The 15966-nt window shown below is 50.2% G+C and overlaps 1 protein-coding gene across 3 annotated transcripts in view; it reads left to right on the top strand.

Annotated features, from left to right (window-relative positions):
• Positions 1-512: 512 nt before the first annotated feature.
• Positions 513-15966, top strand: part of LOC119961240 (hemicentin-1-like) — an 89873-nt gene continuing 74419 nt past the window's right edge. For 2 of the 3 annotated variants that reach the window (XM_038788686.1, XM_038788685.1), the window contains exons 1-2: positions 513-615; positions 4962-5032. In XM_038788686.1, coding sequence (XP_038644614.1) covers positions 5002-5032 — 31 coding nt within the window. In that variant the 5' untranslated portion in view covers positions 513-615; positions 4962-5001. The remainder of the gene's footprint in view (positions 616-4961; positions 5033-15966) is intronic. The other variant, XM_038788687.1, reaches the window with a different exon arrangement.

Genomic DNA, 15966 nt, shown 5'->3' with positions numbered 1-15966 from the left:
ACGTTCAGCTGTCAATCCTAGCGCTCCTTCAACCACGTTGCATTTCGTGTCTCAAGATTATTAAATTGATGATTCAAGTAAAGATGATCATTCTGGTTAAAATCATTGCAGCCCTCTGAGGACATCTCGACATGCATCCTGGGAGTTGATCGCTACATTTGCCTTAGCTGAGCACACTTAGTGCCCTAAGTTAGTGGCGGTTATATCCCTTCAAATTCCCTATCTACCGTTGCAAATGTCACACACAGTAAATAACGTTTGACTGGTCTCCCCTGGTAAATAAACACCAGAGCAGTCGCAGCGAGACTCGTCTCTTCTTTAATGGCAGAGGGTTTGGTTGCAACAAATCCTAGTTGGAACAGCTGCAGGAATGTATGTAACACAGACTCCACCCATCCCCTTCTGAGAAGGCTGCAGTACAAACCTTGCAGGCAGAGTTTGCTAATCAGCTCGGGGGTGGACTCGCTCGATGCATCCGGTAGAATTTCCTAGTTTTGATCATGTGGTCAGCTCATCACGCCCGCGCAGTTCCCTCGGCGATGAGGAGAGATTTGCAGCAGCCCTGCTCTGGGACATCTGACTGAGCCTCGCTCTGCTCAATGCAAGAAAGTGCAGGTACTGAATTATTCTAAATCACTGCTTTTCTGTTTTACGCGATAATGGGATGCAAGTGCAAAGTGAAACCCGCACTGACATGGTACGGAACTGCGATCAATTGACTAAAACTGTAGCCTCAGTGCGCCAGGGATCTGAGTTCGTTTCGGACCTTGGGTAACCGTCAGTTTTGAATTTGCACTTTCTCCAATTGTCCGGGTGCTCCGGTTTCACCCAGATGTAGGCAGATTAGGATAGGTTAAGGGTCTAGGGCGTTTGCTCTTTCAGACGGCCAGTCGAGACTTGAAGGGCAGAGTGGTCTCCTTCTGCACTGCAGGAAATCTATGAGCCATCTTACAAAGTTCTGAGAAAGGCTCGATGAGCGAAATTCCTCATTCTTCCCCTCCTAAAACCATGATTCTGTTTGCCAGGTAACCCGGAGAGGGAGAGTTGATCTCAGTGTTGTTCGGAATTAAGTCCATCACTCTCTTCAAGATATTCTGTGAGTGACTGTCACAAATCAGCGTTATATTTTAACTGATTGAATTACCGCGAATCGCAATCAGATTTAAACTTTTCATTCTCGAACAGGGATGACAGACCGAAGAGGTTGTGAAAGGTAGATAACTAATCATATTGTACAGAAACATCGCAGACACTGGAAATGTGAAGTAAACGCAAAAATGATAAGGTGGTAGGACCTCAAATTTCGATAGAGTAAAAAACAGCATTTTGTCAGGTCGGTGACGTTGGATTTCAAACATCGACACTCACGTTCCGGATAGTGATGCTTAATTGTAACAAAAGCTCGAGCACTTTTAGCTTTAATTGATAAGTTCTAGTAAAAGCCGAAGCACTCACCCAAAATTGAAGCCTCCTTGAACACTGCGGGACCTAATGCTGTCATTTATTTGCGTTAATATTGCTAATTACCAAATTAACACGGTGGGCTCTTATTGGAAACGCAATAGAACAGTATAATATATAGCCTGCGAACAGGGTCAGGTCGGGGACCAGGATTCCGTCACATGTGTTTAAACAAGAGTTTCTTAAAGCCTGTCAGTCGTCTATTAAACCTGCACTGGAGGCTGGGAGAGACGGGAGCACGGAATTGCGCTCGTAACAACATCCACATGGAGTAACTGACAGCACCTCCGTAACCGGGGGTTTAAAGGCAAAACGGAGAGCAGCGAAGATCGGGATGGGACTATAAAACCGGTTTCGTCTGGCGTAAAAGTACCAAGCGCAACGGTGTTGCCTGGTGAGGGAGTTGTCGGACAGGAAGGGCTGTTCGACCGCACTGGGCCTGGGACACAAGAGGCAGATTAATTCTGGAGGAGAGGGGGAGACTGGAAGTTGGCAGGAATACTCGGCAGTGAGCATCGCTCTGCGATGGGGGTGAGTTCGGGGAGGGTGGGGATCATTTAGTAGGTGGCGAAGTGTACTGAATGGAGGCTCAGACGGGCAGGGGATTTCATTTTTAGACGGGGAGCCAGTCGTGGAGAGTGACGACAGTCTGGGAGGGTTTACTTAGTCCAGGAGGTGGTTAGAATTGGGATGGGAGGTGTGACGTCTGAGGAAGCGGCGGATGAAGGGGGAAACGTTGTGATGGAGTTGCGAATCACAACCGGGTGGCGGACCAGAGCAGGGGGAATCAAACTGATGTCGTCAGGTTGCCATGAACGGAGCGGGAGGACGGTGCTCAGAAAGGAGGGCGTTGCAGTTCAACCAGGAAGAGGAGTTTGAGCAGGGACTTGTGGTCGGACCTTGACGTGTGAGGGTCGGACTGTAGTGGATGAGCGGCAACGAAGTGATGGGGTCGGACGGGAGCGATGGCTCTCTGACCGGAATGAGTGTCGGCCAGGAGAGACAGAGACAGAGAGACAATCTCTTTCTCCTCCTCCTCATTCACCACCTGCTTCAGAAAATAGTGAGGAATTATTAAAAATGTTAGCCCAGTGGGTAGCACTGCTGCCTCCCAACCAATTGGTCCCGGGCTCAATTCCTTACTTCAGTGATTGGCTTTGTGAAGTTTTCACGGTGTTCCCGTGTTTTCAATGGTTTCCTCCGGATATTCCAGTTTCCTCCCACATGACAAACGTTTGCAGATTAGCCGGATTGTCTCTCCTAAATTGACCGTCAGTGTCGAAATGCTACTATCATAGCATCATAGAATATACAGTACAGAAGGAGGCGATTCGGCCCATCGAGTCTGCACAGGCCCTTACAAAACGCAGCCTACTGAAGCCCACGTATCTAACCTATCCCTGTAACCCAGTAACCCCATTTAACATTTTTTGGACACTAAGGAAAATTTAGCCTGGCCAATCCACCGAACCTGTACATCTTTGGATTGTGGGAGGAAACTGGAGCACTAACTTCTTCTTTACTGCGTGGATGGAAATATCAGATCAATACCCATTCAGTTGACTTGACCAGGAACTAATACACGAACTGAAAACGTGAAATCTAGATAATGGTCCAAAGTCTCGGCAGTTTGATATTGTTGAAGGGATAAATTATTTGCAAGCGATTGATTTGGAACCATAAACAGCAGCAATATGAGTAATTCGTCGATATTTGCAAGTCGATCGAAGCAGATAGCCCAGTGGCCTTGTGGTCAGAACTGCTCTCGCACAGCGCCAGGAACACGGATTCGAGCCAGACTGTGTGAAGTTTACACATTCTCCCGGTGCCTGCGTGGCTTTCCTCCGGGTGCTGCCGTTTTCTACCAATGGTAGACTATCCCTTAGTATCCGAATGGTATGTAGGGTTACTGGGTGACGGGAATCGGGTTGGGTATGGGCCAAGATCGGGTGCTGTTCGGGAAGGTCGGTGCACACTCGATGGACTTGAATGGCCTCCTTCTGGACTGTGATGATTCTTTGCCTAAAGAGGATGGCACTGATAATAATTTCTGTGCAGTTCCGTAACAAAGGAATCATTCAGAGGTCGGAACAAATAGTGTCCATTTGAAAATTACGACAGTCAGACCACTTGGGCAGTTTCTTCAAACATCCTATGCAAATGGAACATAGATAGAACATAGAATAGGATAATGAGGGTCCGGGGCGAGGGCAGTGCTGGTAAGATAATAAAATTATCAACATTGATGAGTCAAAAACATACTGCCATGAATGTACATGTAGTAAAGCTGTTATATCTGTTCATGATGTCAGTGAGAGAATTAATCGATTCATATCACTCACATCTAGTAACTGGAATATAACAATGCATATAAAATTACAAATCTAGTGCACACATGTTTCATCATATTGTGTGCAAAGCGTGGACCAGGCACGCACTGAGCGGCTGCATCTAGTTAAAATAATATGAGATCAATGTTTCCAATATGAGACAAATTTGGAACTGGACTGAGTCAGATGGCATGTTGCATGTGGTATCCCCACGTGAGTAAGTTGATAATTAAAGGTGATAATTCTGCTTAAAAATCATGATACCGGTCATCTCTGAAGCATTCTCAGATTACATCCTGGGAGTTGATCATTAATTTTGCCAGATTTAAACACATTCAGTGCCCAAAATTCATGACGGTTTACTCCCTTCAAATTCTCTATCTATCTTTGTGTAGGATACACACAGTAGACACAGTGTGACAGGTCTCCCCGGTCGTACATAATATCTCTATTTTAAAGCTGGACATTCTGGTGACAATACGTCAGAGATGGAACAGATGCAGGGATGTGTGTGGCCGAACCCACCGGTCCCCTTCCGATAAGGCTGCACCTCAAATCTTGCATGCAGAGTTTGTTTTATAGCTCGACGCTGGAGTCGGGTAGAATGTCTTCATTTTGCACTGTGGTCAGCGGTCATCGATTCACACCCGCGCAGTAACCTCGGGGCTCAGCAGTGAGATACGCCAGCCTGACCTGGGGCATCTGAATGAGCCTCGCTCTCCTCAATGCAAGAAAGTTCAGATACTGGATAAATAGGAATAATTTATGTTAGTTTCCTCGCGAATAATGGGATGCACTTGCAAAGAGCAACTTGCACTGAAATGGTACGGAACTGCGATCAATAGGTTGGCAATGCTGCCGCACAGCGCCAGGGACCTCGGCCCGTTTCAGAACTTGGGTGACCGTCAGTTTCGAATTCGCACTGACTCCACGTGCCAGTGCGCTCCGGGTTCACCCACAGTCCCAGATATCTGCATCTCTGGTTGGGTTGAGGGGAGTGGGTCCAGGGCATGTGCTCTTTCAGAGGGTCACTGCGTCCCCGACGGCAGAATGGACTCCGTCTGAACTGTAGGAATTGTGTAACACTGAATTTTTCAAAGTCCTTGGAATGACACGAGGAACTTAAATTCCTAAATCTTCCTCTCCTAAATCTATGATTCTACTTTTCAGGTAACCAGTAGAGGGAGCGATGATCTGAGAGTTGTTAGGAATGAAGTCCATCGGCCTCTTCCAAATCTTCCGTAAGTGATTGTTTCATTTACATAGAACATAGAACGATACAGCGCAGTACAGGCCCTTCGGCCCTCGATGATGCACCGACATGGAAAAAATCTAAAGGCCATCTAACCTACACTATGCCCTTATCATCCATATGCTTATCCAATAAATTTTTAAATGTCCTCAATGTTGGCGTGTTCACTACTGTTGCAGGTAGGGCATTCCACGGCCTCACCACACTTTGCGTAAAAAACCCACCTCTGACCTCTGTCCTGTATCTATTACCCCTCAATTTAAGGCTATGTCCCCTCGTGCTAGCCACCTCCATCCGCGGGAGAAGGCTCTCCACCCTATCTAACCCTCTGATCATTTTGTATGCCTCTATTAAGTCACCTCTTAAGCTTCTTCTCTCTAACGAAAACAACCTCAAGTCCAGCAGCCTTTCCTCATAAGATTTTCCCTCCATACCAGGTAACATCCTGGTAAATCTCCTCTGCACCCGTTCCAAAGCTTCCACGTCCTTCCTATAATGAGGCGACCAGAACTGTACGCAATACTCCAAATGCGGCCGTACTAGAGTTTTGTACAACTGCAACATGACCTCATGGCTCCGGAACTCAATCCCTCTACCAATCAAGGCCAACACACCTAAATGACCTAAATTCACAACCCTATCAACCTGGGTGGCAACTTTCAGGGATCTATGTACATGGACACCGAGATCCCTCTGCACATCCACACTACCAAGAATTTAACCATTAGCCAAATATTCCGCATTTCTGTTATTCTTTCCAAAGTGAATCACCTCACACTTCTCCACATTAAACTCCATTTGCCACCTCTCAGCCCAGCTCTGCAGCTTATCTATGTCCCTCTGTAACCTGCAACATCCTTCCGCACTGTCTACAACTCCACCGACTTTAGTGTCGTCTGCAAATTTACTCACCCATCCTTCTGCGCACTCCTCTAGGTCATTTATAAAAATGACAAACAGCAACGGCCCCAGAACAGATCCTTGTGGTACGCCACTCGTAACTGAACTCCATTCTGAACATTTCCCATCAACTACCACTCTCAGTCTTCTTTCAACTAGCCAATTTCTGATCCACATCTCTAATTCACCCTCAATCCCCAGCCTCCGTATTTTCTGCAATAGCCGACCGTGGGGAACCTTATCAAACGCTTTACTGAAATCCATATACACCACATCAACTGCTCTACCCTCGTCTACCTGTTCAGTCACCTTCTCAAAGAACTCGATAAGGTTTGTGAGGCATGACCTACCCTTCACAAAACCATGCTGACTGTCCCTAATCATATTATTCCTATCCAGATGATTATAAATCGTATCTTTTATAATCCTCTCCAAGACTTTACCCACCACAGACGTTAGGCTCACCGGCCTATAGTTACCGGGGTTATCTCTACTCCCCTTCTTGAACAAAGGGACCACATTTGCTCTCCTCCAGTCCTCTGGCAATATTCCTGTAGACAATGATGACCTAAAAATCAAAGCCAAAGGCTCAGCAATCTCTTCCCTGGCTTCCCAGAGAATCCTAGGATAAATCCCATCCGGCCCCGGGGATTTTTCTATTTTCACCTTGTCCAGAATTGCCAACACTTCTTCCCTAAGCACCTCAATGACATCTATTCTAATTGCCTGGGTCTCAGCATTCTCCTCCACAATATTATCTTTTTCTTGAGTGAATACTGACGAAAAGTATTCATTTTGTATCTCGTTTATCTCCTCAGCCTCCACACACAACTTCCCACCACTGTCCTTGACTGGCCCTACTCTTACCCTAGTCATTCTTTTATTCCTGACATACCTATAGAAAGCTTTTGGGTTTTCCTTGATCCTACGTGCCAAAGACTTCTCATGCTCCCTCCTTGCTCGTCTCAGCTCTCTCGTTAGATCCTTCCTCGCTTCCTTGTAACTATCAAGCGCCCCAACTGAAACACCACGCCTCATCTTCACATAGGCCTCCTTCTTCCTCTTAACAAGAGATTCCACTTCATTGGTAAACCACGGTTCCCTCGCTCGACCCCTTCCTCCCTGCCTGACTGGTACGTACTTATCAAGAACATGCAATCGCTGTTCCTTGAACAAGCTCCACATATCCAGTGTGCCCAACCCTTCCAGTGTTTAGTATTGTTATTTTAACTGTGTAATTGACCGCGAATCTGCCATCAACTTTTCGCTGCCGAACAGGGACTTACAGACCAAACTCGGATCCGTGTTACCAGCACTGCCCTCGCCCCGGATCCAGATTATCCTATTCTATGTTCTATCTATGTTCCATTTGCATAGGATATTTGAAGAAACTGCCCAAGTGGACACTATTTGTTCCGACCTCTGATATCTCATTGCACAGTGCTATTCCGGAAATATTGCAGATTCGGGAAATGTGAAGTAAATGCCCAAATGATCAGCTGGTACGTTCTCAAAAGCAGACTGGAGAGAACGGCAGTAGGAACGAGGTGAGCCTGGGTAGGAAGGACTGATCGAATCAGACAGGGTGCGTGTTGGACCATCGCGAATTGTCTCACCGGAGTGGCTGGGATTAAAAGGGAGATTTGGAGGTCAGACTGGAGAGAGTGCCGGCACAAAGTGAACGTTGTGAGTCCAGGAGTGTGGCTCAGTAAAAGAAGGGTGGACACTCCAATTGGAGGTGTGAGTTGAAGTGGAGAGGGCCAGTCCCGGAGGGAGACTGGCCAGAGGTGGGATATTCAGTCAGAGAGAAAGGGTCACTCACAGGCGAATGGTCAGAGTGGGAAGGGTAGTGAGTTCGCGAGAAAAGATCAGTCCGGGGACGGAGCTGATTCAATCCAAGAGAGGAAGGTGTGTGTTGTAAGGGTGTTCAGTGCGAGACGAGAGGTCAGTTCGGGAGGGTAATTGAGTCTGAAACGGGATGGTGTGTCCAGAGGTTTCCCTGGGAGAAGTCACTCCGTGAGGGTAATTCCGCCTCAGTGGGGAAGGTATGTGCTGTAAAGGAGTTCACTGGGAGAGAAGGCGTCTGTCCGGGAGGGTAATTCAGTCGGAGAGGGGGTGCTGTGTCTAGTAAGGGGGTACAGAGAGAGATGTCAATCCGGGAGGGAATTCAGTCTGAGAGGGGATGGTGTGTCTAGTAAGGGGGTTCAGAGCGAGACGTCAGTCAGGGAGGGAATTCAGTCTGAGAGGGGATGGTGTGTCTAGTAAGGGGATTCAGGACGGAGGTCAGTCCGGGAGGGCTGCTATGTCCGGAAGGGTAATTCAGTCTGAGAGGGGATGGTGTGTACAGTAAGAGAGTTCACAGAAATATGTCACTCAGGGAGGGTAATTCAGTCTGAGAGAGGATGCTGTGAACAGTAACAGGGTTCAATGCGAGAGGTCAGTCCTGAAGGGTAAGTCCGTCTGGAGGGGTGGTGTGTCTTGTAAGGAAATTCATAGCGAGAGGTCAGTCCGTGAGCGTAATTCAGTCTGAGGCGGGATGGTGTGTCCAGTAAGGGGGTTCAGAGCGGGAGGGCCAGGAGGGCCATTCGGTCTGCGAGGAGATGGCGTGTACAGTCAGGAAGGTGAACTCAGTCCGTGAGTGGGTTGTCAGTCCAAGAGAGGGTCAGCCCGGAAAGCGTGATTAGTTCTTGAAGACAGAGTTCTCCAGGAGGAGGGTTAGTCTGGGTGAGGTCCGTAAGCCTTGGAGTGGGACACAATCCCAGGGGGGCATGAAGCAAAGACGTGTGTTTAGTGCGATAGGAGGAGTCAATCTGAGAGGGCTTGATCTGTTCAGGAGGACAGTTCAGTCTCAGAGAAGATGTCAGTCCAAGAGAGTCAAAGTGCAAGTCACAAGCCAAGAGGCGGGAGAAAGAATACGTTAGACAGACTCAGATCGAGAGGGCTGGTCAGTCCACAGAGGAATTCAGTCCTAGAGAGTGTACCCAGTCCGAGAGAAGTGGGCATCCAAGAAGGCGCTGTCAGTCCCAAGTTGTGTGCCAGATCAAGAGAATGGGACCTCGTAGAAGGCGTTGTCAGTCCTAAATTGTGTGCCAGATCGAGAGAATGGAACCTCGTAGAAGGCGTTGACAGTCCCAGAGTGTACTTCCACTCCGAGCGAAGGGGACATCCGAGCAGGCGTTGACAGTCCCAAAGTGTGTGCCCAGTCCGAGAGAAGGGGACATCCGAGCAGGCGTTGTTAGTCCCAGAGTGTACTCCAACTCCGAAAGAAGGGGACATCCGAGCAGGCGTTGACAGTCCCAAAGTGTGTGCCCAGTCTGAGAGAATGGGACATCCCAGTAGGCGTTGTTCGTCCCAGAATGTACTCTCACTCCGAGAGAAGGGGACATCCGAGCAGGCGTTGACAGTCTCAGAGTGTGTACCGAGTCCGAGAGAATTGGAATCCCAGTAGGCGTTGTTAGTCCCAGAGTGTACTCCCACTCCGAGAGAAGTAGGCATCCGAGCAGGCGTTGACAGTCCCACAGTGTGTGCCCAGTCCGAGAGAAGGGGACATCCCAGAAGGCGTTGTTAGTCCGAGACAACAGTTCATTCCGGAATCGAGTCTGAAACTATTACGATGGATCAGACCGGCAGAGCGGGTGGTCAGTCCATGAGGAGGGCTGAGTGCGAAGAAGGGTTCACCCAATGAGGAGGGGTCAGTGTCTGGGGTCTGCCCATGAAAAGGGGACTGTGCGAGGTGCAATGTCAGTGTGAGGGGAGTTCTCCGTGTGAGAGGAGTCGGCAATGTGAGAGGAGAGTTCACTCGATGAGTAGGGGTCACTGTGATGCGAGGGTCACTGTGAGGGGAGGGCTCAGTGTGAGCGAGGGCTGAAGGTGAGGGGAGGCGTCAATGTGTGGAGAGTTCAGTCCATGCGTAGGTGTCAATGTGAGGAGAGGTGTCAGTGTGTGTTCAGTCCATGAAGAGGGATCAGTGTGAGGGGTCAGTCCATGAAGATGGGCAAGTGTGAGGGATCAGTCCATGAGGAGGGGACAGTGTGAGGGAACGGGTCAGTGTGTGGGGAGGGGGTCAGTGTGAGTTTAGGGGTCAGTGTAGGGGGAGGGGTCAGTGTGAGAGGAAGAATCAGTGTGAGAGGAGGGGACAGTGTGAGAGGAGGGGACAGTGTGAGAGGAGAGGTCAGTGTGGGAGGGGTGGTCAGTGTGAGAGGAGGGGTCAGTGTGAGAGGAGGGCTCAGTGAGAGAGGAGGGGTCAGTGTGAGTGGAGGGGGTCAGTGTGAGAGGAAGAATCAGTGGAGCGGATGCTTGTGTGAGAGAAAAAGCGTCAGTGTGAGAGGCGGAGTCAGTGTGAGGGGTCAGTTTGAGAGGCAGAGTCAGTATGAGAGGAGAGCTCAGTGTGAGAGGAATGGTCTGTGTGAGGGTAGATGTCAGTGTGAGGGGAGTGATCAGTGTGAGGAAGGGATCAGTGTGTGGGGAGTGGTCAGAATAAGGGGATAAGTGTGAGATGAATGGTCAGTTTGAGAGGTGACTGTGAGAGGCGGGGGCAGTGTGAGAGGAAGAATCAGTGTGAGAGGTTTCAGTTCATGACGTGGGGTCAATGTGAGAGGAGGAGTCAGTGTGAGCGGATGCTTGTGTGAGAAAAAAAGCGTCAGTGTGAGAGGCGGAGTCAGTGTGAGGGGTCAGTTTGAGAGGCAGAGGCAGTATGAGAGGAGAGCTCAGTGTGAGAGGAATGGTCTGTGTGAGGGTAGATGTCAGTGTGAGGGGAGTGATCAGTGTGAGGAAGGGATCAGTGTGTGGAGAGTGGTCAGAATAAGGGGGTAAGCGTGAGATGAATGGTCAGTTTGAGAGGTGACTGTGAGAGTCGGGGGCAGTGTGAGAGGAAGAATCAGTGTGAGAGGTTTCAGTTCATGATGTGGGGTCAGTGTGAGAGGAGGAGTCACTGTGAGGGGAAGGTCAGTGTGAGAGGAGGAGTATTTGTGAGCGGATGCGTGTGTGAGATAAAAAGCGTCAGTGTGAGAGGTAGAGTCAGTGTGAGGGGTCAGTTTGAGAGGCAGAGTCAGTATGAGAGGAGAGCTCAGTGTGAGAGGAATGGTCTGTGTGAGGGTAGATGCCAGTGTGAGGGGAGGGATCAGTGTGAGGGAGGGATTGGTGTGTGGGGAGTTGTCAGTATAAGGGGGTGTGTGAGACGAATGGTCAGTTTGAGAGGTGACTGTGAGAGGCGGGGGCAGTGTGAGAGGAAGAATCAGTGTGAGAGGTTTCAGTTCATGATGTGGGGTCAGTGTGAGAGGAGGAGTCACTGTGAGGGGAAGGTCAGTGTGAGAGGAGGAGTATTTGTGAGCGGATGCGTGTGTGAGATAAAAAGCGTCAGTGTGAGAGGTAGAGTCAGTGTGAGGGGTCAGTTTGAGAGGCAGAGTCAGTATGAGAGGAGAGCTCAGTGTGAGAGGAATGGTCTGTGTGAGGGTAGATGCCAGTGTGAGGGGAGGGATCAGTGTGAGGGAGGGATTGGTGTGTGGGGAGTTGTCAGTATAAGGGGGTAAGTGTGAGACGAATGGTCAGTTTGAGAGGTGAGTGTGAGAGGCGGGGACAGTGTGAGAGGATGAATCAGTGTGAGAATAGTGGTCAGTGTGAGGGGTCAGTGTGAGAGGAGGGGGTCAGTGTGAGTGGTCAGTGTTACAGGCGGTGCAAGTGTAAGAGGAAAGGTCGGTGTAAGAGTAATAGTCAGTGTGAGAGGAGGGGTCAGTGTCAGCTGAGAGGACATTGAGATGGGAGGCATCAGTGTGAGGTGAGGTGTCAATGTGAGAAGAAGGATCCGAGTGAGGCGAGTGGTCAGTGTGAGGTGTCAATGTGAGAGGAGGTTTCACTCCATTAGGAGGGGTCAGTGTGTGTGAAGGGGTCAGTGTGAGATGAAGTGTCAGTGTGAGGGCTGGCGTCAGTGTGAGAGGAGGGATCAATGTGAGAGGAGGAGTCAGTGTGAGAGGAGTGGTCAGTGTGTGGGGTCAGTGTGAGAGGCGGGGTCAAAGTGAGAGGAGAGGTCAGTGTGAAGGGACGGGTCAGTCACAGAGGAGGGGTCAGTGTAAGAGGAGGGCACACTGCGAAGGGAGGGGTCATTGTGAGAGGAGGGGTCAGTCTGAGAGGAGGGCTCACTGTGAGAAGTGGGGTCAGTGTGAGGGGAGAGGTCGGGGTGAGGGGAGGGTTCTGTGTCAGTGAATATGACAGTGTGATGGGAGGGATCAGAGTGAGGGGAGGGATCAGATTGAGGGGAGGGGTCAGTGTGGGGGGAGAAACCAGTGTGGGGAGGGGTCAATGTGAGAGGAGGGATCAGTGTGAGGAGAGGGGTCAGTGTGAGGAGAGGGATCAGTGTGAGGCAAGTGGTCAGTGTGAGACGAGTGTTCAGTGTGATGGGAGAATGTTGAAGGAGGGGTCAGTGTTGGAGAAGGTTTCAGTCCATTAGGAGGGGTCAGTGTATGTGGCGAAGTCTCTGTGAAAGGCGGGGTCAGTGTGAGAGGAGGGGTCAGGGTGCGAAGAAGGGTCCGTGTGAGAGGAGGGGTCAGTTTGAGACGATGGTTCAGTGTGGGAGCAGGGGACAGTGTGAGATGAATTGTCAGTGTGAGGGCATGCGTCAGTTTGAGATGACGGGTCAGTGTGAAAGGAGGTTTCAGTCCATGATGAGGGGTCAGTGTGAGAGGCGGCGTCAGTGTGAGAGGCGGCGTCAGTGTGAGAGGAGGACTCAGTGTGAGAGGAGGAGTCAGTGTGAGAGGAGTGGTCAGTGAGGGGTCAGTGTGAGAGGCGGGGTCAGTGTGAGAGGAGCGGTCGGTATGTGGGGTCAATGTGAGAAGCGGGGTCAATGTGAGAGGCCGAGTCAGTGTGATAGCAGGGGTCAGTATGAGGAGAGATGTCAGTCACAGAGAAGGTGTCAGTGTGAGAGGAGGGCTTAGTTTGAGGGGAGGTGTCAGTCAGAGAGAAGGTGTCAGTCTGAGAGCAGGCGTCAAAATCAGTCGAGTGGTCAGTGTGAGGGGAGAGGCCAGCGTCACGGGAGGTCTATTAGAGGAGGGGTCAGTGTGAGGAACCGGTCTGAGAGGAGGGCGTCAGTGTGTTAGGAAGGGTCAAAATGAGTGGAGGGGTCAGTGAGTGGAGTGGTCATTGTGAGAGGAAAGGTTCAGTGTGACGGGAGGTGTCTGTCAGGTAGAAATGTGAGAGTACAGGTCAAAATAAGTCGAGGGGTGAGTGAGAGTAGTGAGGTCAGCGTCACGGGAGGTGTCAGTATGAAAGGAGAAGTCAATGTGAGATGAGGGGTCAGTGTGCGAAGACGGAACAGTTTGATAGGAGGGTCGTTTGAGAGGAGGGGTCAGTGCGAGGGGAGGAGATAGTGTGCGAGGAGGATTCGGTGTGAGAGGAGGGGTCAGTGTAAGTGGAGGGGTCAGTGTGAGAGGAGGTATCAGTCCAAGATGAGGGGTGAGGGATCAGTGTGAGGGGAGCGGTGAGTGTGAGCGGAGGGTCAGTATAAGTGGAGGAGTCAGTGTGAGAGGAGGGATCAGTGTGAGAGGTGGGATCAGCGTGAGAGGTGGGATCAGCGTGAGACGAGGGGTCAGTGTGAGAAGAGGGATCAGTGTGAGAGGAGGGGTCAGTGTGATAGGAGGGATCAGTGTGAGAGGAGTTCGATTCCCGGCTGGGTCACTGTCTGTGTGGAGTCTGCACGTCCTCCCTGTGTGTGCGTGGGTTTCCTCCGGGTGCTCCGGTTTCCTCCCACAGTCCAAAGATGTGCGGGTTAGGTGGATTGGCCATGCTAAATTGCCCGTAGTGTAAGGTTAATTGTTGGGTTACAGGTATGTGGGTTTAAGTAGGGTGATCATTGCTCGGCACAACATCGAGGGCCGAAGGGCCTGTTCTGTGCTGTACTGTTCTATCTATGTAAGGGGTCAGTTTGAGCGGATGGGTCTGTCTGAGGGGTCAGTGAGAGAGAAAGCGGTCAACCTGAGAGAATGCGTCAATGTGAGAGCAGTTGTCAGTGTGAGAGGGGTCTGTTTGTGGGGCTAGAGTGAGGAGTGGTCAGTGAGAGTGGAGGGATCAATGTGAGAGGGGTCAATGAAAGAGTAGGGGTCAGTGTGAGAGGAGAGTTCAGTGTGGGGTGAGGGCTGAATGGCCTCCTTCTGCACTGTAAATTCTATGATATCTATGAGAGGGTCCAGTCTGACATGAGGGGCGATTTTGAGAGGTCAGTGTGAGATGTAGTGTCAGTAGGAGAGGAGGGGTCAGTGTGAGTGGCGCGGTCATTGTGAGGGGAGGGTTCAGTGTGAGGGGTGGAGTCAGTGAGTGAGGTCAGTGTGAGAGCGGGTGTCAGTGAGATGGGAGGGGATAGTGTGAGGGAATTGGTCAGTGTGATAGGAAGGGTCAGTAAGGGAGGTCAGTGTGAGAGGAGGGGTTAGTATTAGAGGAGGGGTCAGTATGAGTGGCGGGGTCAGTGTGAGAGCTTTGGTCAGTGTGAGATGTGGTGTCAGTATGAAAATAGGCGTCAGTGTGAGAGGAGAGGTCAGGGTGAGGAGAGAGAATAGTGCGGGAGGAGATCTCAGTGTGAGAGGAGAGGTCAGTGTGAGAGAAGGGTTCAGTGTGTAGGAGGTCTCAGTGTGAGAGGAGGGATCAGTTTGAGAGGAGAGGTCAGTGTAAGAGAAGGGTTCAGTGTGTGAGGACCTGTCAGTTTGAGAGGAGCGGCCAATATGCGGTCAGGGGTCATTATGAGGGGTCAGTGTGAGAGGAGGAAACAGTGTGTGAGGAAGTGTCAGTGTGAGAGGATGTCAGTATGAGGGGTAAATGTGAGAGGAGGTTCAGTTTGAGAGGATGGTTCAGTGTGAGAGGAGGCGTCAGTGTGAGTGGAGGGGTCAGTGTGAGAGGAGGGGTCAGTGTGAGAGGACTGTTCAGTGTGGTAAGGTCAGTGTGAGAGAAGGGGTCAGTGTAAGGTAAGCGGTTAGTATGAGAGGAGTGGTCAGTATGAGAGGTGATCAGAGTGGGGGGGGGCAGTGTGAGAGGATGGGGCAGTATGTGGAGGGGTCAATGTGAGAGGAGAGGTCAGTTTGAGAGGAGAGGTCAGTGTGAGGGGAGATGTCAGTGTGAGAGGAGGGGTCAGTGTGAGTGGAGTGATCGGTGTGACAGGATGGGTCGGTGTGAGTGGAGGTGGCAGTGAGAGGAGGTGTCAGTGTGTGAGGTGGTGTCAGTATGAACATAGAACATGGAACGATACAGCGCAGTACAGTCCCGACAGCCCACGATGTTGCACCGACATGGGAAGTAAAAAACTAAAGGCCATCTAACCTACACTATGCCATTATCATCCATATGCTTATCCAATAAACTTTTAAATGCCCTCAATTTTGGCGAGTTCACAACTGTTGCAGATAGGGCATTCCACTGCCTCACCACTCTTTGCGTAAAAAACCTACGTCTGACCTCTGTCCTATATCTATTACTCCTCAATTTAAAGCTATGTCCCCTCGTGCTAGCCACCTCCATCCGCTGGAGAAGGCTCTCATTGTCCACCCTATCTAACCCTCTGATCATTGTGTATGTCTCTATTAAGTCACCTCTTAACTTTCTTCTCTCAAACGAAAACAACCTCAAGTCCATCAGCCTTTCCTCATAAGATTTTCCCTCCATATCAGGCAATATCCTGGTAAATCTCCTCTGCACCCGTTCCAAAGCTTCCACGTCCTTCCTATAATGAGGCGACCAGAACTGTACGCAATACTCCAAATGCGGCCGTACTAGAGTTTTGTACAACTGCAACATGACCTCATGGCTCCGGAACTCAATCCCTCTACCAATAAAGGCCAACACACCATTGGCCTTCTTCACAACCCTATCAACCTGGGTGGCAACTTTCAGGGATCTATGTACATGGACACCGAGATCCCTCTGCTCATCCACACTGCCAGAAATTTTACCATTAGCCAAATATTCTGCATTCATGTTATTCTTTCCAAAGTGAATCACCTCACACTTCTCCACAAGAGAGGAGGAAGTGTGAGAGGAGAGGGTCAATGT

Source organism: Scyliorhinus canicula, unplaced genomic scaffold (assembly GCF_902713615.1).
Source record: "Scyliorhinus canicula unplaced genomic scaffold, sScyCan1.1, whole genome shotgun sequence".
In the NCBI taxonomy this organism is placed as follows: Eukaryota; Metazoa; Chordata; class Chondrichthyes; order Carcharhiniformes; family Scyliorhinidae; genus Scyliorhinus; species Scyliorhinus canicula.
Note: the sequence above shows the minus strand (reverse complement) of the source record. Positions and strands in the feature narration are given on the sequence as shown.